Here is a 23,717-nt window from a genome sequence, read left to right as displayed (position 1 = left end):
GCTGGGAGTGATTGAAAAAGCCCTCATTGAGGAGGGTGGATAACTAGGTGGCATAGTAAATGGAACACAGGGCCTGGAGTCAAGAAGACCGAAGTTCAAATCTAACCTCAGACACTTACTAGCTGTGTGACCCTGAGCAAGTCACTTAACCCTATTTGCCTCAGTTTCCACATCTGTAAAAGGAAATGGCAAACCAATATAGTATCTTTGCCAAGAAAACCCCAAATGGGGTCATGAAGATTTGGACATGCCTGAAACGACCGAACAACAATTGAGGAGGATGAGTGTACTTTTTCCTTATTTATTTCCTTCTGACTTTAAGTTTCAGGAAGGCTCTGGGCCTTTTTGCTGAACATTGAAAAGTCTTTTGAGTCCTTCTGGACCGGGTTGTTCTGTGCTTAGGAGCCTGAGCTCAGGCCAAGGGGGACTTATACCCAAAGCTGCAGGTGTAGCTTCTGTGAACTACAGTCTCTGGTGACCCAGAGGAGTTCCCCTATTTTCATTCAACGGCCCCAGTGGCTGGGATGGAAAATATGCCATCTATATGCCTTCACCCTGGTCTGCGGACAGACTGACTTCTCAATCCATCTGAATCCCAGTTTCCATATCTGGGCAGAATTTCCCGTAGTTCTTCCTCCCATAAAGTCACACATAAGAACATTCTTAGCTTTTCAATTCCCTTCAAATTTCTTTGTTCCATTGACCCAGCTAGACGGCACAGTGGATAGAGCACTAGATATGGAGTCAGGAAAATCTGAGTTCAAATTCTGCCTCAGACATGTACCAGTTGTGTGACCCTGAGTCACTTAACCTCTATTTGCTTCAGTTTCCTCAACTGTGAAATGAGAATAATACTAGTACCTCCCTCCCAGGGTTGCTGTGAGGGTCAAATGAGATCGTTTTGTAAAGCCCTTAGCATGGTGCCATATAGTAGGCACTTAATAAATGCTTGTTCCCTTCCCTTCCCCTTCCTTTTTCCCATTCCCTTCGGTCAATCAGGTGATCCAGCCTGTAGCAAATTCAGGTCAGCTAAGTAGAGGTGTAAGGCCACTTCTTGGCCTCTCTTATATCAAGTCAGGCCGTTGCCTACTTGGCCAATGATCAACTCTGAACATTCCCCATACCCAGAGGTGGGGGAAAGGGGAGATGGGCCTTTTCTTGTATTTCATTCTCAGTATGATAGCTTGGATACATTTCCAGGGTCCTTGACACCTAGCACTGTGCCTAGTGCTATCCATCCCTTTTAGTCACCTCCCATTATCTGGGTGTTTTGTTTTTTTTAATTCTTGCCTAGGAATGCTCTAGGAAGGCCTTCTGTTCATCGACTCTACAAGTAGGAATGCTGGAGAATCTAACTGTTCCTGTCCTTCAGGGTTTTAGAATCACAGAATCTCAGAGGTCACTTGGTCTAACCCATTCCCGAGCACGAGCCCCATCTCCTTCCAGTTTGGCCTACCTGGATTCCCTAAGGCCATGGAGTCATAGATGAGTTTGCAGGACTTGAGTAGGATGGCAATCTTCTTCTCAGGGGAGTAGGCCTTGTGCATGCTGGTGAACTTGTGAAGGATCTTCTCCATGACAGACGCTTCTGGCACACTGGTTGTCACACCCAGGTCAGTGGTCGTGGTGGCTAAGATGACTAACTGATTTCCCTTTAGGAGCTGGAGGGTCCCATCCTTGCTATGGATCTCCTGGAGGTGTGAATTAATGGCCTCCTTCAGAGGCTTCAGCACACATTTATATAAGGCAGACTCCACAATGGCTTCTGCAAGCAAGGGAGACAAGGATTAAAACATAGAAACCGATCGGAAGGAAACATACCTCATAGGTCCTGCTTCTCAACGCTTGTCTAACATGGGCACAGCCAGCTCTCCCCAGCCCTTATTATTCCCAACCCACATACTCGGCCAAATGCCTACTGCCTGTGGCCCTCAGATTCTATTACGTAAAATGAGATGGGGTCAAAATAAGATGTTCACATACAGCCTGAAGTTGGCTGCAGGGCCTTGAGGAAGCAGCCCCTTGAAGTCCCTTCCTGCTTCACTCGAATGAATACTGTTCACACCTCAGCACTTTAGTGAGGTCAGACCATGTCAGAAGCACTAGTGCAGAACCAGAGACCAGGCTTCTGGCACCTATGCTACTGTTAACTTGCTGGGTGATCTTGGGTAAATTGCTTCCCTTATCTCAGACTCATTTTTCTTAGCAGCAAAATGAGTTGACTGTACACGACTAAGCTCTATTTTAAATCTAAAAATACTGTGATTCTACTCTAATAAATATTTGTCGTTATTGTCTCTATGCTCCTATGTATTCATATACCATGCACCTAAGCACTCAATATATTATATCTACTGCATCTTGTAATTAAAAAAAAAATTCATGTGTCTTGCTTCTGCAAGTAAACTGTAAGCTCCCTGAGGACAGGGACTGTATCTTGTCTTACACTTTGTCTCTCTCACAGCACCTGCTGCAAAGTGGCTGTCAATACATACTTACTGAGTGATTGATTCTCATTTGGGGCTAATGTATTATTTAAAAATGCATTCCAATGGAGCTTACTTAGTTGCTTTTCTGATACACCTTCAGCTCCATGAAGAGAGTATTATAATTTTTTTTTATTTATTGTAGGCATTTTTGCTTTCTAACTGGTGCAGGGGAAAGTGAAGAAGTCAGGAAGTCTAGGCTCTAGTCCTGGTTCTATCACAATTAGTAAGTGACCCAAAAGCTTATTCATCTGTAAAAAGAAGGAAACGAGCATTTATTTATTTTATTTGCTAGGCAATGGGATTAAGTGACTTGCCCAGGATCACATAGCTAGCGAGTGTTTTGTGCCTGAGGCCAGCTTTGAACCCAGGTCCTCCTGAGTCCAGGGCCAGTGTTCTATCCCCTGTGCCACCTAGCTGCCCCATGAAATGAGCATTTATTAAGCACCTACTATATGCCAGGCACTTTGCTAAATATGTTTCAAATATCTTATTTGGTCCTTACCACAACCCTGGGAGGTAAGTGCCCATTTTACAGTTGAGGAAACTGAGGCAAACAGAAGTTAAGTGACTTGCTCAGGATTACATGGTTAGTAAATATCTGAGCCTGGATTTGAACTCAGGTCTTCTTGACTCTGGGCCTAATGCTCTGTCTACTCTTACCACCTAGCTGCCTCAAGGAAAGAGGTGGACCTGAAATCCCTTTCAGCTTTAACATTCTCTATTCTATGATTTTTAAGGTCCCATTCACTGCTAACATTTTACTTCTAAATTCAACTTAAACATTCTATGTTTTAGCACTTAGCATAATTTTCTAAGGTTCCTTCTAGCTCTGACAATCCTATATTTTATGTTCTAACAGTCTACATTCTAAAGTCCCTTCCAATGCTAACATTCTGCGTTCTATGATTCTGACATTCTCTGTTCCAAGGCCACCCTTGGAACTCTAACATTCTCTGTATATGGTCCCTTCTAGCTTTCAAACCCTAGAATTCTGGAATTGTGCTTCCCAACACATAGCATCCCTTCTGGGCACCCCAGCCTAAGGATAAGGCCACCTTCTTCCCTAGTCTCAAACCACATGGTAGCAGTATCCAGAGTAATCTTTCAGAATCATTCTATAGTTTTCCAGGCTAGGTTTAAGACACCTGGGTTTCTTGAAGCATGGGTATGACATATAAGATGTCATCTCCTCCACCATTCGCTACTCTTATAATAAACAGCCTTACTTACCATGCTAAGGGAGCATCACACACAGACATAACTAGGGGTGGTCTCATAAAAAGACAGTCACTCATCTATGGGCATTATTTTGAGAGATGTTGGGAAGGTTCCTACTCAGAACTGGTCTGGGTGTCCATTATGGAAAGTCACCACATAAAACTTGGTTTTCCTACAGCCATACTGCTTTGATAGCTCTAACATTCTCTGTATGTGGTCCTTTCTAGCTTTCAAACCCTAGAATTCTGGAATTGTGCTTCCCAACACATAGCATCCCTTCTGAGCACCCCAACCTAAGGAAAAGCCCGTCTTCTTTCCTAGTCTCACACCACATGGTAGCAGTATCCCAGAGTAATCTTTCAGAATCATTCTATAGTTTTCCAGGCTAGATTTAAGACACCTGGGTTTCTTGAAGCATGGGTATGACATATAAGATGTTATCTCCTCCACCATTCACTACTCTTATAATAAACAGCCTTACTTATCACGCTAAGGGAGCGTCACACACAGACATAACTAGGGGTGGTCTCGTAAAAAGACAGTTACTCATCTATGGGCATTATTTTGAGAGATGCTGGGAAGGTTCCTACTCAGAACTGCTCTGAGTGTCCATTACAGAAAGTCACCACATAAAACTTGGGTTTCCTACAGCCGTACTGCTTTGATGGCCAAGGGCCAAAATCCTTCCTGGACAGACAGTAATGGAAAAACAGTGCTCATAGAATTAGAAGACAGGGTCTGGACTTGCAGCTCTATTATTTATTAGCCATGGATGATACCACTTCTCCCAGATCTTGTCCTGCCATGACCAGGGAGAAGGGTTGGGAGTCTTACTGTTTTGGGCCAGGACCCAAGCTCTTATTTATTCCCCAACACTCCCCCCATCAATCAGATGTCTCTACTCAGTCCTTAGAGCTAGGTTTGGGCCTGATTTTTCCTTGGGCCAGGTGCTATCCCCATCATAAAAAGGGAGCATGCCACCATAGTAAGGAGATTACTGTGAATTATGTCGTGTTTGTCTAGATGTTTAAATTAAAAGCAATTTTTAAAAGATCCTTTATTTACAAATCTATAAAACACGGCAGGATATAATTCCTACCTACTTCCCTCAGTTATTCAATTCCATACCTCTTTGTCCGCCTGTCTCCCTTTTAGTGTCTTCCCTTCACTAGGGCCCTCTTCATCCTTGATCCACTGCCTATCTTATTTCTTATTCCTTAGCTGTGGATTTATTCCCAAGAATGTATTTGTGCTAGTAGATTCTCCCAGATGAGTTACACACAGGCAGCACAAATATTCTACAAAAAGGTCTTCCTGGTACTCATAAGCCTAGGGACCTCTCAATGAGATAGGTCAAACCACCCCATGCCTCTGTCACCACCATGTGTCCTCCTATCATCCTCCCCCACTCTACCCACATAGCCAGGTGCCTGATTCCCAGCTAGCTACTCTATACAGTGTTTACCCTTAGTTCCTCTTTTTCTGAATTTTCCCTCGTCAGCTTTCCTGTGTAACACAGCACACTCACAGACTGACAGTTTTGTTTACTATAAATCTGAAACTGGTAAACACTTCTGCCTGTGTTCTGACTGTCTCCTTACATCACCTACAATCACAGAGTGATTTCTCAAAGAAGCAGCTGATCCTTTAGTTAGCCCATGACACCTATAATCTAGTACAAAACTCAGTTTCACAATTTTACCCAAGGGCTAAGACATGAAATTGCTGTGGAGGCAGGGCTATGTAGCTCATAACATCAGCTCAAGAACCAATCGTTAAATTTTTACCATTCACATTTACACCTCAGAAATTTGCAAACGACATAAAACCAGGTCTTGATTTATTTTTTATTGATTTATTTATTATTATCTAGACTTGAGAAAGTAATAGAGAAAATGTTAATAAGGCAGATTAAGTGACTTGCCCAGGGTCACACAGCTAGTAAGCCTCTGAGACCAGATTTGAACTCAGGTCCTCCTGCCTCCAAGAGCACTACTCTATCCACTGTGCCACCTCTGCAAATTAAGCTTAAAAGTATTTTGTGCCTTCATTTTTTTTTCCTGAAAGAGCTGATTGTTAAGCATTGATCAGTTAAGCCAGGTGTCATCACTGGCTTTAGTGATATTAAGTGGTGACTGGTGCTGGAGATAACTGGACTGAAATCCTAGCTCTGATACTTACTAGGAAAGTGCTTTGTAAACCTTAAAGCACTATGCAAAACTGAGGCAGTGTCTGAGTCTGAAGTCCTGGGTTCAAATCTTTGCTTAAATCTGGTTAATTCTGGACAAATTTTTTCAGCCTCTTTCAATCTCAGTTTCCTCAATTATAAAAATAAGGGGTTTGGACTAGATAACCTCTCAAGTGTTTTCCAACTCGAAATCTTGTGATATGTTATTATCACTCATTTTACTTAACAAGTTGCAAGTTTCCCTTTTCAAAGGAATCTTCACGTACCAAACCAAATGCACCAGTTTGATACACAGAACTTCTCAGATTCTGTAGTTGGGACTAATTTCAGTAGTTCAGACACCCTGGGTTCCAATCGATAGGCAGGCAGGTGGTACAGCAGAAAGAGCACTGGACTTGAAATCAGGAAGACCTGAGTTCACGTCCAGGTTCAGACAGTTATTACTTGTGTGACTCTGGGCAAGTCACTTAACCTCTGTCTACTTCAGTTTCTTTATCTATAAAAGGGCAATCATAACAGCACCTGCTCCCCTAGGAATAATAGCAGCTGCCCCGCTAGGGTTGTTGTGAGGATCGAATGAGATAATATACATGGTACTTTACAAACATTAAAGTGCTTTATAAATGCCAGCTATTATTAATTACACATATAATACTCACGTGTTATATGTATACATATATGCATGCATCTGTTCATTGGTTTATATGAAATGTACAATATGCTTATATGTGCATGTGTGCATGTGCACAGATGCACATGCTACATATGCAAATATACTACACACATGCATACATGTATGTGTATATACTTATAAATATATGCACATACACGTATAATTCTATTGTGTATGTGTATGTATGTATGGGCAGCACCAGGCCTGGAGTCAGGAAGACTCATTTTTGTGAGTTCAAATTTGACCTCAAATACTCACTAGCTGTGTGACTCTGGACAAGTCACTTAACCCTGTTTGCCTCAGTTCCTTCATCTGTAAAATGGACTGGAGAAGGAAACAGAAAATCACTGCAGTATTTCTGCTAAGAACACCTCAGCTGGGGTCAAAAAGACTTGGACACAACTGAAAAACAACATGTATTTGTGGATGTGGATGTGTATATATATGTGTGTGTGTGTGTATGTGTATGTGTATGTATATGTATATGTATATGTATACATATACACATACACTGGAGCAGCAGCAGAAGAGAAAGCAGGGGCAGGAGGAGAGAGGGAAATAGTATACACACACACACACACACACACACACACGCACACACACACACACACAAAGTTGTTCCCTTCTCTCCTCCAGCCCCATGCCATTTCAGCTGCAGATTCCCCCCTCTCTCTTGATGAACCTTCTCTCACTTCCGTTTCCCCACTGTCTCCCATTTGCTGCATCCTCTCTTAACCTGCTGCACCGACTGTCCCTCTTCCTTCCTCAGGACTTAGATGATGACAACCACAACAACAACAATGCTAATCCTGGCTTGGCCACTTTTTTACTAGCTCTGTGACTTATGACAAGTCATTTGCCTGTCTGACCATTGTTTTCTTCAACTGCAAAATAAGGGTAATGATCTTCATATCACCTCAGTCAGAGAGCTGTGAGGAAAGCACTTTGCCAACCTTAATGTGCTACAGAAAGGTAAACCGTTATCATTACTGGAGTAGGTGTTGAGGGGTGGGGCAGGAGAGCAGATAGAGTAGAACAGTATGGTTATAAGATTCCAGCACAACCACGTCCCATTCCTTAAGCCCCATGCATGCCCCACCAAAGACAGGCTTTTGCAGGGTCTCCACTCTAGCTAAGCACTTACCGAGTTCTTCCTCCGAATGAAGGGTAAGGTCCACCAAAGACTTCAGCTCAGTGCTCTGAAGCAGGTAACTCTTCAGCTGGGTCATCATCATTCGTATTTCTTGGAGCATCTCTGTGCTGGAGCTCTGCTTTGCCATCATCTCCAAGCTGTACACTTTATAGTCCTGTACCAGGTTGCCGAAGTACGAGTCCTTGTCCTGGGCCAACTCCACCAGTTTCTTTTGTAGCTTACGGTTGCTGGAAAGGAAGGCATTGAAGACATTGGAGAAACTCACAAAGGACAGTCGGTGTTTGGCTTTTCCCAGGATCACGGAGGACTTCTTCTTCACGTTGGGGCTGCTGAAGTGGTCCAGATCATCCTCTGTGCTGCTGGTCGAGTAGGAGTCCTGATCTGGGGGGAGGACTGATGTCCCCAGGCTGTCAGCCAGTGAAGCCACGGAGCCTTTGAACTCTGAAGAACCTAAGGACTGGGGTGTGCCTTTGGCCTCCCACTGAGTCACCACATGGGTAGTGGGGCCTTCTTGGGCAGGGGAGCTGATCACGGGGAGAGGTGAGGCAGGCTGTCCATATAACTGTTCACCTGTGGGTTCAGGGTTCTCTGGCTGGCTGGGGAGGTGGGAAGCAAGCTGTCGGGAAATCCGCTTCTTCCTTGGGGGTGGGACGGGAGGTTGTTTACTCTTCTTCTGTTGCTCAGGGCCATTCCCCAGACCACTGACCTTGGACAGCTCCTCCACCTGTGGGACTTGCTCCATAGCTTTTCTGGGAGCACCTGTTGCTTTTTGGACTGAAAGGCTGTTGGGGATGGTCCTGGAGTAACCCTGCTGTTCCCCTTGCCACCTCACTCCTTCAATCCCATCCCCCGCTTCAGTCTTCACCATACTGCTGTCTTCCAGTGAATTCCTCTCTGAGAGCCTCCTCCTAGGGGGGAATAGCTGGCCGGGTGCTCTTTTTGGATGCCGGGAGGTGTGGGGATGAGTTGGGCACCACGGCCTCCTTTTTAATGTCTTCACTAATATGTTCTAGGTTAACAGGACGGGGCGGGACCTTCTCACAGGGAGTCACAGGCTGCTGGCCAGACTTTCCAGGAAGTTCTGCAGGAGGTGCAGAGGATATAGCAACTGGAAGGCAGGGTGGAGGAACTGATGAAAGCGAAGATGCAGAAAGAGAGAGAGGAGCATCAGCAGCAGGAGGAGAGACAGCAGGGGCAGGGGCAGGAGCAGAGAGGGAAGTAGCAGCAGAGACAGGGGGGGCAGAGGCAGAGAGGGGGACAGCAGCAGCAGAGGCAGTGGAGGCAGGAGCAGAGACAGTAGGGGCAGGGGCAGAGAGGGGGACAGCAGCAGCAGCAGCAAGAGCAGAAGAAAGAGGAGGAAGAGGAGGAGGAGGAGGAGGGGGGGTGGCCGCCTTCGAGGAGTTCTTATAGAAGCAGGTGAGGTAGCAACAGGGGGAACCAAAGTGGCTGGGCAGCTTTGAAGTAGGGGTTCTTCTGAAGGTAGTGAGCTGCTACAGTCCTCTATAAAAATAGGATTCACAAACCACAATCTGTCATTTCCTATTGACAACTCAATTTCACATGAGCAGTTTGCATAACGTGGTGAGGATCTGAGGCTGGTGGCTAGGGGTGCAGCCGGAGCTGAGCCCTTTGGGAGCTCCCCAGTGGTACTTCTCCTCCGAGGATTGAGAGACGAGTCCCAGAAACCTGTGTGAAGGAAGGGAAATGAGGAGAGATATAATAAGTTCTGCTCCTAGTCAACTGAAATGCTGAGGAAGCACTGAGGAAGCCTTATATAGAGGATGGGGCAGGAGAGGACAGTGGGAAAAGTTTATTTGACTGTTTCCCCTCTTTTTCACTGTTGTTTTTTCTAGCTTTCATGGCACTTCCTGAATCTTAGGGGAATCAGAAGCACCTCACAAAACCCACAAACAGGTCTTTGGTTGGGGTCATGGGTACTGAGGAGATGGGGGAGCCAATGATGAAGCTGGTGATACTAGTCCTGACTTTTCACATACTAGCTGTGTGAATTACCCTCTCCAGGTTCAAGTTTGAGGGTACTGGACTGGATGATCTTTAAAGTGTCTCTGCAGATGGTGGGGAGAGCATAATTCTAATAGTCTAAGTTTTAACGTTCTTTGTTCTAAGGTCTCTTCCTCCTTTACAATAGTATGTTAGATGCCATGTATCCATCAAAAGAGTATGACTTTACTAATTTTGTTTTCTTTTTTACAAAACAGACTTTAAAATTCAAAACAACAACCTACAATCAATCTCTACTAATGAAAATAGCTATGTACAAATGGTGTTTGAACTTCTGGTTATGTTTGCAAACTTATGTTTGTAGGTAGTAAAGAGAGGAGAGGGAGAGAAAGATAGAGACAGAGACAGAATAGGAGAGAGAGAGTCAGAATGAGAGACAGACACAGAGAGACAGAATGAGAGAGATATAGAGTTTGCATATGGCATGGCCCCTGACCTCATGGAACTAATTCAGGGAGAAGACTTATACACAGATATCTATAATATATGATATTATGTGATGAATGCATTAGAGAGGGATAAACCAAAATACTCTTTTTCAGAGAATATTTTTTTATTAAAGTACTTTTACTGATAACCTTTTTTCCCTTGGCAAGAAACTAGAATAATAATTTACAATCCTGAATGCAGAGAGAGCATTTTTTTTCAAGAATCTCTAGATATATACCAGTTTTGTAAATGTTTTTCTTTTCTAAAATGTGGTACCCAATGGGCAGCTAGGTGGTCTAGGGTCTAGCCCTGGAGTCAAGAGGACCTGAATTCAAATCTGACCTCAGACACTTATTAGCTGTGTGACCCTGGGCAAGTCATTTAACCCCAAATGCCTCCCCTCCAAAAAAAAAAATATGGTACCCAGTATTAGACACAATAGTCTATTTGTAGTCTGACCAAGAATGATCATTATTTTTATTCTACACATCATCCCCTTATTGAGCTTGAGATTGCAATAGTTTTGTTTTGGTCACCACAATACACTACTGCTTCATGTTCATTAGACTAAGATCTGGAGGGTGCCTTAGAGGCCATCTGGTCCAATGCTCTCATTTTATAGATGAGAGAGGTTCAGTGACTTGCCTGGGGTCACACAGCTAGTAATTGGGGCTGAATTTGAACTTAGGTCTTCCTAATTCTAAAACCAACACTGTATCCTCTATACTAGAGATGTTAAAGGAGGCTGCAAATGGTTCCCAAAACACCTGAGGAAGGCAAGAACCAGATTAAAATGTAATTGGGAAATGTCTAACAGAACAAAATACATTACAACATAAATGATGTCAATTTGTGGTTTTTTAAGTCAATATGCAGCAGCCACAGGGATCAGTTTCTTTTTGAGTTTGTCACCATTGCATTTTACCACCTACCTATTTATTGAACAACAAAGGATATCCCAAACTTCTTAGTGTAGTTTTAAGCTATTAAAGCTAAAAATTGATTTTGTGACACTGTATTGGGCTTATTTAGTCATTTCAGGAACACCAGACTCTTTGAGACCCCGTTCGGTTTTTTGTTTTTGGTTTTGTTTTGCTTTGTTTTTGGCAAAGATATTAGAGTGGTTTGCTAATTCCTTCTCCAGCTCATTTTACAGATGAGGAAACTGAGGCAAATAGGGTTAAGTGACTTGCCCAGGGTCACATAGCTAGTAAAAGCAATTGAGGCTGGATTTGAACTTGGGTCTTCCTGACTTCAGGTCCAGCCCTCTATCCATGGAGCCACTGAGTATTGAGCTTGCAATCCACTAAAACCTCCATGTCTTCTTCACAGGGAACTTTTCCAACTATATCTCATATATCCTATACCTGTAATATCTATTTATATTTATCCCTAATGAATTATATCTTGCTAGTTTCTACATTTCCACCTGTCAGAATTTTGTGGGGTGGGGAGAGGGTAATCATTCAGCCATTCTCTGCATTAGCTATGTATCCATTTGAAATTACCCACAAATTTGAGGAGACGTTTTGCCTGACACATAGTAGGCACTTAATAAATGTTTATTGATTGATCTATGTCTTCAGCCAAGTCAAGAGTAAGTACAAGGACTGAGCCATATAGAGCCACAATATTCTATGTAAAAAGACCCTGAAAGAGCCAGGTTCCTAATGTTGGAGAACAGGAACCAGACAGGCTTAGCTGAAATTCTGTGAATCTTCTGAAGAACTCTAAGGATTTAAGAACACTGTATGCCTTCCCACCTCATCTCCAAGACCAATGACTTATCAGTGAGGTCAAAGGGAACAGCAACCCTCAAATCCCTCACTAGCAAAAAGTCAACACTATCTATCAAATGAATACTCATAACAGTCTTTCAGCATGCCACCTGCACTTTTCATCTCTCCTATTTAAGGGAAAGAAATTTTTTGCTTTTGATTCCAATTTTTCATGGTAGCTGTTTTCTATTTCAGCTTTCTTGGAAAAAGGATGTCTACAACGAACAATTCTATTACTTCCTCTTTATTTCCCACCAGCTCCTCTTCTCTGTTTTGACTCTGAGATATCATGCCTTCCTCAGGATAAGCTCATTACCGCAAATACCATCATCATGATTATTGCTTCAGCTTTGACACTCAAAACCTCTTCATGAACTTCAGTTGTCCCTCTGATACGATGGCTGGAAGGCAAAGCAAAACACTCCCAAAGTCTCCTTTTATAGAGGGCTCAGAATTTCAGACCAGCTGCTCTGCTTGGTTTCAATTCTGTGTAAACCATGCCCTTGCTCCACATATCCTCTGTTGGTAACCTTCCCCTCACCTCAGTTTTCTTTTGTCTTCCTTCATTAGATTGTAAGCTTCTTAAAGTCAGGAAGTGTTTTTTTTTTAAAGTTTTTAACCCTAGTACTTAGCACAATGCCTGGCACATCACCACCACCACCACCACCATCATCATCATTACCATCATCACTAATATTTATATAGTGTTTACTATGTGCCAGGCACTGTGCTAAGTGCTTTACAATTGTTAGTGCTTAATAAATGTTTATTGATCAATAAATGTTTATTAAGTTCCCCATACCCCTTACTTCCAAATGAATCTAGTGACTGTATAAATGCTGGTGCCGATTTTAATCTAAGGGAACTCTTGCTACCAGTTTTCCAAGTAGTTTTTATTTTTTTGAAAAAGAAACAAATCTTATTTCTTTGCTAACAGAAAATAATGGACTTTGATAAGATTGTATTGTGCTGGTTCTGGGTAGCACCTGGCAACAAGGCCAAAAAGTTATCCCCTCCACATTGTGACTTTCCCCATTATGGTTTCGATATATTGTGGGTCAGCATAAGAAATTAAATGGGAATTTTAGGGGAGTTTTATGGAAGCCACAGATGACATGCAAAGATCAGCAGATGACACAGAAAAAATTTAGAAGCTCAGAAATGCATAAAATATATGCACAGCATTGTATAATATCAACATATTTTATCTTTTAATGCCATAATAATTCAGAATTCTTCTCTGGTACAAAGGGCAGGCCAAAAGATTTTATACAGATTTTCCAGGTTGTGGGGAACCCCCGAAATGTGAAAGGGATAACTAACTGTACATACAAAAAGATCTCAATATGCTAGAACAATAGGTCAAATAGAAGAAGAAATTAAATAAGGATACATGCAGGAGTGTGCTAATAAATGTTTAACAATGAACTCTCCCCCCAAAGTGTGTCCAGGACACACTTTTTACATTTGATCTGCATTGCTAATATTTTCTCAATCACTTTCTAGACAATCAATTAAATAATAAATCAAGCCCTGCTTTCTATTATTTGCTGATTTCTGAGGTATAAATGCTTACACTAAAGATTTAACAATGAGGTCTTGGGTTCTGTATAGCTGACTTCAGCACACCTTTGGACCTGAATTTTTAAAAATCAACTGTACATTGACGAGATGGGGAAAGTATGGTTAGTAGTTGACTAGAAAAAAAAGATCTGGGGGTTTAAGTGTACCAATTAACAGTGTAACATAGCAGCACAAAAAAAGCCAAAGTAAGCTTAGGCATTCATGAAAAAAACAAAGGAGGCAACAGTCCCATTGTTCTTCATCCCGCATACATTATATGTGGACCACTGAGGCTACTTTCTGGATGCCATACTTTATTTATTTATTTATTCATTCATTCATTCATTTATTTATTCATTCATTCATTCATTTATTTATTTGTTTGTTTGTTTTAGGCAATTGGGGTTGAGTGACTTGCCCAGGGTCACACAGCTAGTAAATGTCAAGTGTTTGGTTTGAGGCCGGATTTGAACTCAGGTACTCCTGACTTCAGGGCCGGTGATCTATCCACTGTGGCACCTAGCTGCCCCTTGGGTGCCATATTTTAGAAATAACACCGTAGCTTATGAGGAAAACAGTTAAATAAAGCTCAAAATGTCTAATAATTCCCAACTCCTAATTTGCATTAAAACTATTAAGTTAAGAGACAAGATTTATCTTGACTGAAAATTTTAACCTTCTAATTGTGAATGTAAAGATTGGCATAGTTTAGGCGTTCCCATTTTGAAATAATAAATATAATTCAATAACATTTTGATCAGAATACAATTATATTTGAATGTACTGTTGAACAATCAAAATACTAAACTATTAAATAGGAGTGGTACTCAGTTGAACAGAATATTTTATTTTGAAGAATTTTATGGGTTTAATATTCCAACTCTTTGTAGGCCTGGCAATTTGTATATATTTTGCTTTTACCTCCCCCTCCCACAAAAATATTTGTTTTGGCTTACACATAAAAATATGTTAGTATCATTTTTAAAAGTCATTCTAGTTAGGAGATACTTTAAATCTGCTTAATCATAATGTTGTGTGCTATGAAATTGGTAGCATATAAAATATACATGTGATACAAAATATACAATACAAAAAAATGAACATGTATATATGTGTCATAGGTACACTTGAAACTATTGAATGTGTATTAATTCTTTTTTTTTTTTAGGCAATTGGGGTTAAGTGACTTGCCCAGGGTCACACAGCTAATAAGTGTCAAGTGTTTGGTCTGAGGCCAGATTTGAACTCAGTTCCTCCTGACTTCAGGGCTGGTGCTGTAGCCACTGAGCCACCTAGCTGCCCCCGAATGTGTATTAATTCTGTTAACTTTTTATGGTATGTATACTGCAGCTAGCCTGTATAACTTGAAAATTTGATACAATTTTATTGTGTCTTATGCCTAAAAAGTTGGGGGCCAGGATACTTTATCTTTATATATAGATACACACACACACACACACACACACACGCACACATACACACACACATATTTATAGATAGACAGATAGATACAAATATAGTTACACACACACACACACATGCACAGTAAAAGTTTGGGAGTCTGAGAGTTTGGTTTGTGTGTAAGAAGCTGAACTTTCATTTTGCCAAAAATAAAAATTACCCACTAGAAAAAAAAATGACATTGTCGACCTGGAATACCTCTGGAAGCAGGTGACCATGATGTTCTCTATTATTATTATTATTGAATGTAAGGTAAATACATTATATTCAATATGGAAACTCTTGATCCTGGTGTTCAAGACCTACAATATTTATTTTATTCCATAATGTTTTCCTTCATATATTGTAGCCAAAATAAGCTACCTGTCAACCCCTATTTTTATCCCATCATCTCCCATTTGCTACTCATGTTGGAATGGATTCCATCCACCCCTTATTTCTGTCTTCTCAAGTCCCCACTCAGGAGTCACTTTGTCCATGAAGCCTTCCCTGATTCCTCTAACTGAAGGTATTACTTCCTTCCTCAGGTTTCTCAGAGCTTTTTGTCTGTTCCTTTGCATTCTAGTTACTTACATACACAAGTTCTTCCTCCCCAGTAGACTGTGAGCTACTTCAGAGAAGGGTCTCTATCACATCTATTTTTGAAATCCAGAACCTAGAAAAGGCCCTTTCATATAGTAGGTATTTAATATATATTTGTGAAACAGAATTGAATACAGAAGAGAGAACAAATTTGTTTTTTGTTGTTCCAGTAAGAAACTTATCTTCTGCCAAAGGATAAAAGTTATGAAGAGGTAGATATTGGCATATTATAAGAAAGCTCTTTATAAATGAAGTTTTGGCTACATCAGTAGGTAGTGAGTACACTGTACTGGAAGCATCCAGGTGGAAATTATGACCATAGAATTTAAAAATAGAAGGGACCTTAGTGATCATCCGCTCAAACTCACTTGTTTGACATGAAAAGATTGAGGTTCAAAGAAATTAAGTCACCTGCCCAAGGTTTTATAAATAACACCAGCTAGAATAGCATAGTGGGTAAAACACTGGACTTAGAATCAAGAAGATGAGTTCAAATCCTACCTCCGAAACTTACTAACTGTGGGTTTGAACAAGTCTCAGAGCCTCTGTTTCAACACCTACCACACAGAGTTGTGAGGATCCAGTGAGATAATATATATAAAATGCTTTACAAAACTTAAAGTGCTTTACAAATGTTAAATATTTATGGTAAATAAATAATTGTTAAAACAGTAATTAAATTTTTTAAAAGGCAGTTAGTTGGCATAGTGGATAGAGCATTGGCCCTGGACTTGGGAAGACCTGAGTTCAAATTCAGCCTCACACACTAGCTGTATAACCTCAGGCAAATCATTTAACTTTTGTTTGCTTCAGTTTCCTCAGTTGTAAAATGGGGATGATAATAAAGCACCTACCTCCTAGGGTAGTTATGAGGATCAAATGAGGTAGAGAGGGGAAAGAAGATGTTGCAAAGGAGATCCATGTTTGGGGTAAATTAGATGGCTTCTGAGGTGTTTTGTAACCCCCAAATTCTATGAAAACTTAAATATATAGGAAGAGCACAGAAAAGCAGGTAGACCAGTCAATTCTAATAAAATTATCATGACCCACAAGAAGATTACAAAGACCCAAATATTTCCGTATAAGGGGCTTCTTTTCTGGGGTGTGGGAACTACTTTAGAGGAAATAATTTATACTTACTGTAACTTCCCATTCTCAAACTTTTTAGTCAGTGTCAAGGGCAGTGTCAACACAGGAATCAAATGAATTCTCAGTTTCCCTTTACACAAGTGGGCCTTAGTTGCTTCATCTGTAAAATGGCACGGCTGGACTAAATGATCTCGACAATTCCTTCAAGCCCTGAGGTTTGGTGTTCCATGATCCCCAGCCCGGTTCCAGATTTAACTTCCTATTGCTCTGATTACAATAGATTCTTTTCTACTGGAGGGGGCATTGGACACAAGACTGGCATTACACTTGGCTAAAATAGATGACCATAAATTGAAGGGCTCTGCAAAAGTGTTCCTGGCCAAACAATTCCCTCCCTCCCTCCTTCCCTCTAAACAACCTTCCTTCAGATTCCCACAAAATTAGCTTCTTTTTTAAATCATGAAGATCTCAACTGAAATGCAATTGTTTTCTGTGAGATTCTTAGCCACTAAACCTAAATCTGGATTCATTTATCAGCTTAGCCCCAAAGCAGGGCAGTGAGAGGATGAGACACAGGGGCAGGAAAGGTGTGATGAGAAAGACAAGAGTCCTGGCCAGGTGATCAGTGCAATGTAGAAGATGCTGAAAGCAGGGCAGGGAAGGAGAAAGGGACATAAGGGATGCCCAAGGGCAAACAACTCCTACATGATTGGCTAAAGGCCATTGCTATGACTACATCCTGGTCTGTACTTACTAGCTCTATGACCCTGGGTAGGAGGTGGTGCAGTGGATAGATAGAGTTCCAAGCATGGAGGCAGGAAGACTTGAGTTCAAACAGGGCCTCAGCCACTTATTAGCTGTGTGACCCTGGGCAAGTGATTTAACTTCGTTTGTCTCAGTTTCCTCATCTGTAAAATGAGCTGGAGAAGAAAGTGGTAAAACACTCCACTATCTCTGCCAAGAAAACCCTAAATGGGGTCACGAAGAGTCAGACAACATGACCTGGGCAAGTAACTTCACTGCTTAGTTTCCTCATTTTGTAAAATGATGATGATAATGCATCATGCTAGAGTGGAAAAAGTACCTAGTCCTTAAGAAACCTGAGTTCAAATTCTGACTCTACCACTAGCTAGGTCTGTGACTTATGGCAAGACACTTAAATTGCTACTGTGTCTCAGGCTCTCTTATCCGTAAAGTAAGGATAATAATGATTATATTATCTACCTCACGGGGCTGTTGTGAGAATAATGAGTTTTGTAAACATTAAAGTGTCATTAGATTATGAGTTTTTCATGTGTCTATGTTACTTAGAAATAAATTTTTAAAAGGAGCACATTTTTCACAGTTATTTAGAAAGTTTTGTGCAGAAAGTTTGATGGGAAGGAGGATTGGAGTTTGGGTGTCTGAGAACATGGACCAGGATATTGGGGAGCCATATGGCCTCGAGAGCCAGCTCCTGATGGATACTGGCTGAATGTCATGGGTAACCTTGCTCCTGAAGAGATCACTGATTGACCAACCACTAGATAGTTCCTTTCCTATGGCAGCTGGGATACTTAGTAGCATGCAAAGAACATGCCAGTGAACTGTGGGGGCAGTTTGGGTGTGTGACATTTCAGAAAAAAGGGGAAGTTAGTGGTTTTCCTTAGTGGCTTTGCTGGGTAGCAAGTGGGCAGAGGAGAAGCAGAAAAACATTTCATGCTATACCAGGCATTGGCAAATCCTTGGGCATGGTGTCCAGAGGCCTCACAACAATCTTAGCCCTTGGCATGACACCTCCTCTTGAAGGTCCCCGTTAATTATCTCTGCTCATGTCTCATTTCAGGTGTGGAAGTGGTCATTTTAGAGGTTCTCCCCAGGGCCTCAGGAATGGCCCCTTTGTGGAGATCTGAAGGCAGCACCATAGGCTCAGGGAAGGAGATTGCATGGGTCATTTAACTGGGCCCAAGGGCAAAAAGAAACATAATTTCAAGAGGCACTTGACCATCTCACTTTAGAATGTTCAAAAAGCACAACAAATAGATTACCAGGAAGATAATTGCAACTCATTTGGAATGTTCAAAAAGCACAACAAATAGATTACCAGGAAGATAATTGCAACTCATTTGTTGTCATCTGTTATAGAGGATGGAAAAATGAAGAAATTTTGTGAAGAAATGAAAAGCTTTTCCAAACCAAATCGACATATACTGTGATAATTGGTGACTTCATTGTATAAGTGGATAAAGAGGGAAGATAGTAAAAATAATGTTGGTAAATATGGTTCGTAGTTAAGAAATGGAAGGCATCAAAGGCACACAAATTATTCCAGAAGCCTTGGCGAAGTGGGTAGAGTGCTGAGCCTCGAGTCAGGAAGACTCATCTTCCTGAGTTCAAATCGGGCCTCAAACACTAACTAGGTGTGTGATCTTGGGCTAGTCACTTACCCCTGTTTGCCTCAGTTTCCTCATCTGTAAAATGAGCCAGAGAAGGAAACCACTCTGGTACCTTTGCCAAAAAAACTCCAAGGAGTCACAAAGAGTTAGTAATTACTGACATGACTAAATAACAAACAAAACAGCTATATGTAATGAAATCTTTTTTTCCTTTTGGTGAGGCAATTGGGGTTGAGTGAATTGCCCAGAGTCACATAGCCAGTGAGTGTTATATGTCTGAGGTCAGATTTGAACTCAGATCCTCCAGACTCCAAGGCCGGTGCTCTATCCACTGCACCACCTAGTCACCCCCTAATGAAGCTTTTCTTCAAGAAGATCATCAAAAAGTGATCGGTGTATTGAGGACTCAACATCACAAAAAATGAAATTGACTATCTTATATCATTTATTTACATGAGAATAAAATGATTGGCTGATTAGAGAAAAAGTAAAAATCAATATCAAATTAGAAGGAAATATAAAGATGAAAACAATTAGAACATTTACAATAGCTCTAGTTTAACCTATTAAAATAATATGAAAAGTGGGAAACGATAAAACTAGAGACACTGATTTTGATTACCACCAGTCTTTAGGTGTTTAAATGATATAAAATAGTTATTTCAATGAAGTAACCAAAAAAAGCCAAGAAGTTTGCTTAGCCAATAAACAATTGGCAAATTCCTTGCCAATCAGAGTGCCAAGGACAATTTAGAGAACAAGTTTGATTGTAAATCTTCACAGAGGAAAATTATTGTCTGTTATGAACATCATTGTCTCAGATTGGTAGGAGGACCACAAATGGAGTAGATCTTCAGCATTTCTATGGAGATGTAGACTTATAGTTGCTGACAACTGAGTCACTACATCTAGATTTTAACATCTTAGCAGTACTTAATATACTATGAGAGAGGGTAGTGACATTTAAAAAACTGAAGTTAAAGAGAAAAAAGCAAACAAACATATAAAGAAGAAGTTAGTGATAGATATGGAATGTAGGGAAATGCTATGGAAAATACATAGGATTTGGAGTCAGAGGATCTGTGTTCAAATCTTGCCTCTGTTAACTTACTACCGATGTGACTGACCTTGAGGAATTTACTTAACCTCTTTAGACTTCTGTTTTCTCCTTCATAAAATGAGAGGTGAACTAGGTATCTCTGTGGTCCCTTCCAACTCAAATCCTATAATCAAATTTTAAATTTCCTGGCATTATGCGTATTTGTGCTCCTTGAAGAAGCACTATTTTGTACATGTCTTTATATTGCCAGAATATAGCACAGTGCCTTATATTTAATAAGTGCTTACCAAATGTCTACTGAGTCAAACTGATTTAAAAGCACTCAGAGATTGTGAAGAAACTACAAACTGAGGAAAATTCCAAAAGAAGGCAAAATGTTATATGTTACTATTGTTTACCTTTAAAAGGCAACAAAGAAGACATCAACAGCTACAGAAGCAAATGCCTTGTTTCTCATTTCTACAAAATTATTATGAAAATTGTCTATCTGTGCACTGAGGATATTCTTGATCAAGAGGTCAAGATGTTAGAGGGGCTCAGATCAGCTTTTAAAGTTGATTCTCTATAGCAGCTCACTCCTTCACAGTCACTCAATTAAATAAGAGGTAAAATATATATATACACACACATATATAAGTTAATTACAACAAAAAATCAGCATAATAAAATGCAGAATCTTTTATGCAAATACTAAGATCATATCAGATATATCATGTTACAGTGGCCCTGTAAATGTTTAACAACCACAAAATGTATGCAAGATACATTTTGAAGTTTAATCTTCAGTATTAACATTTTCTTTACTACTTTCTTTTTTAAAATTTTTCTTTCTTTCTTTTCTTTTTTTTTCTTTCTTTTTTTTTTTAGGCAGTTGGGGTTAAGTGACTTGCCCAGGGTTACAGAGCTAGGTTATTTCTGAGGTTGGATTAGAACCCATCACTTTCTTAAGTCTAGTTAATCAACAAAACAATAAATCATGCCCTGATTTGATTTGCCAATTTCTAGGGTTAAAATGCTTACGTAGAAAACTTAACAATAAGCTCTCTTAAGAGCTGGTAGGAGCTAATTCCAGGACACTTCACGTCTTCCCTGTACAACTGTCAACAAAGCATTTCAGAGTTTTGTCCTCTCTTTTTGTGGACAAGATAGAGAGATATGGGCTAGAAAATGGTATATTGAGGTGGATTTGGAAGTTGCTGAATGACCAGATCAAAAGAATAGCCACTGATGAGATGATGACAGTTTGGAAGGACTCCCTCGTGGAATGCTCTGTCATCGGCCTGATGCTGGTTAACATTTTAATGAGTGACTTAAATAAAGGCAGAATAAATGCCATGTTTGTCAAATTTGAAAGAGACAACAAAGCTTGAAGGGATAGGTAACATATTTCCTGAGCAAAGCTGTATTCTAAAAGAGCTCTGCAGGCCAGAACGATGGCTGATGTAAATAAGATGAATTTTGATAGGGACAAATGTAAAGTTTTACAATTGGGTTCAAAAAATCAACCTCACAAGTATAAGATGGAGAGACACAGCTAGATAATAGGTCTTACAAAGCATCCCCTAAAACAATTAGTATCCTGGGCTACATTAAGAAGGTAAAGTGTCTAGAACAAAGATTCTATTATTCTCTGCACTAGTCAAGTCAGACTGAATTCATTTGTGGGCACCCTATTTCAGGAAAGACACATCCAGAGGAGGACAGTGAGAGGACTAGGAAATATGTCATAAGAGAATCAGTTGAAGAAATTAGGGACATTTGACCTGCAGAAGAGAAGACAGAGTGAGGGAAAGAATGCAAAAGTCATCTCCAAATGTTGAAGGATTCTCACATACAAGAGTGTTTATATTTGCTAGGGTAAGTCCCCAAAGACTAATAGATGAGGGTAACAGGTAGAACCTGCAGTGGGGCAGAATTAGTTTGGACATAAGAAAAAATTTCCGGACAATTAGAACCGTCTTATACTGTCCAAAAGGGTAATGGGCTGCCATTGGAAGTGGTGGGCTCTCCCTCATTGGAGGGCCTCAAGAGGAGGCTGGACAACCACTTTTGGAGGACATTGTTGAGAATCTTGGTGAGGCATGGGATGGCCTCTGAGGTCCCTTCCAACACTTAGATTTTTATATACATACACACACGCACACACACACACACACATATATACACACATACACATATATACATATGTGGGTGTGTGAGACAATTGGGTTAAGTGACTTGCCTAGGGTCACACAGCTAGTAAATATTATGTGTCTGAGGACAGATTTGAACTCAGGTCCTCCTGACTCTAGGGCCGGCACTCTATCCACTGTGCCACCTAGCTGCCCCTCAACATTTAGATGCTGTGATTCTGTTTGCCTCCCCTCACAATTCTCACATCTCATGCATACATGGGAAAATCCAGGCTTCCCAAGTTGGGGGGTGGGGGACAGGGGTGGGACCATGAACCAAAGAAGCAAGGAATTGCCCATAATGTACCCTATTCTTCCTGTCATGCAAGTTTTTGACCAAAGGGTCATATTGATCTCATAACCCACACAGCTTTCTAATAATGTGCTATGCACATAGGAAGTGCTTAACGATCAATTTTCTCTGAAAACAGGGGTAGCCTTAGGGCTCTGTGGTGGAATGAATCTTTCTATTAAACTGAAGAACTGGGGGAAGAGAAAGGAAGAGTCAGAAGGGGAAAGGAAATGAGGCTAATGGGAGGTTACAAGTGGGAATGGAACATGGGTAGGGGACCAAGCACATCTATGTGTTTTAGTCACAATATCAGCAAAAATGAAGCCAAAGTCCCCCCAGTACAATGTCCAAGGCATATGAACCACTCTAGCTCTGACAAAGGGTAGGCTAGCCAAATGCAATCTCTTATTCCCTAGTACAGAATGTCTCATCAATTCTATTCAATTAAAAACATTTCTTAAGTATCTGCAAGGCGCTGTACTGGGCAATGGGAAGAAATATAAGACAGACCCAATTCTCAAGGAGCTTACAATCTAATTGGGGGTGGTATGGGTCCAAATGAACAAATGGCATGATATAAGGGAAAATGAGAAAAAGGGTGGTCTAAGGTTTGACCGTGAGACATTTAAGGAGGATGGGGTAGGTAGATCAAGAAAAGCTTCATAGAGGAGATAACATCTGAGTTGGCCCTTAAATAAAGAGAAGGCCTTGGACAGAGATAAGGAGGCATGGGAAAACATACTTGTACACTAATATGATGAAAAAATAATCTAGGCAGCGCTTCTTCTCAGAGCTCTGGCCTCAGAAAACCACATGTTGCCAGAGTAGGCCCTCAGACCCTTGACAATTCTATGTACAAGCAGGACAATCCAATTTCCCAAGACACATGAGCATCGGGTTTCACTTGAACCTAGATTTTAAGGAAGTGAATGTCGAAACGGCAGAATTTTAAGTGCTGTCAACTTTCTCAACACCTACCCCAGAGATGACATCCATGTCATGAGATGCAGCTGGGAGCTCGTCATCCCTCCTGAGCTGTCCCAGGATAAAAGAGGTGTCTGGTTCCATAATGGAATGTGTTTTTCTCTGGGGTGATCAGCATTTTTCAAATTCAACTACAGTAGGGCCATTTTTTTTTTCTCCCTGAGGCTTGTAACTTCTCCTCAGGCTGCAG

At 40.9% G+C, this 23,717-nt stretch overlaps 1 protein-coding gene across 1 annotated transcript in view; it reads right to left on the bottom strand.

Annotated features, from left to right (window-relative positions):
* RIN3 (Ras and Rab interactor 3) overlaps positions 1–23,717 on the bottom strand; it is a 156,315-nt gene that overhangs the window by 32,926 nt on the left and 99,672 nt on the right. Inside the window, 4 exon segments of the mRNA XM_021000293.2 lie at positions 1,457–1,765; positions 7,713–8,637; positions 8,639–9,109; positions 9,112–9,407. Coding sequence (XP_020855952.1) covers positions 1,457–1,765; positions 7,713–8,637; positions 8,639–9,109; positions 9,112–9,407 — 2,001 coding nt within the window.

This window comes from Phascolarctos cinereus, unplaced genomic scaffold (assembly GCF_003287225.1).
Source record: "Phascolarctos cinereus isolate Bilbo 61053 unplaced genomic scaffold, phaCin_HiC Scaffold_3;HRSCAF=262, whole genome shotgun sequence".
In the NCBI taxonomy this organism is placed as follows: Eukaryota; Metazoa; Chordata; class Mammalia; order Diprotodontia; family Phascolarctidae; genus Phascolarctos; species Phascolarctos cinereus.
Note: the sequence above shows the minus strand (reverse complement) of the source record. Positions and strands in the feature narration are given on the sequence as shown.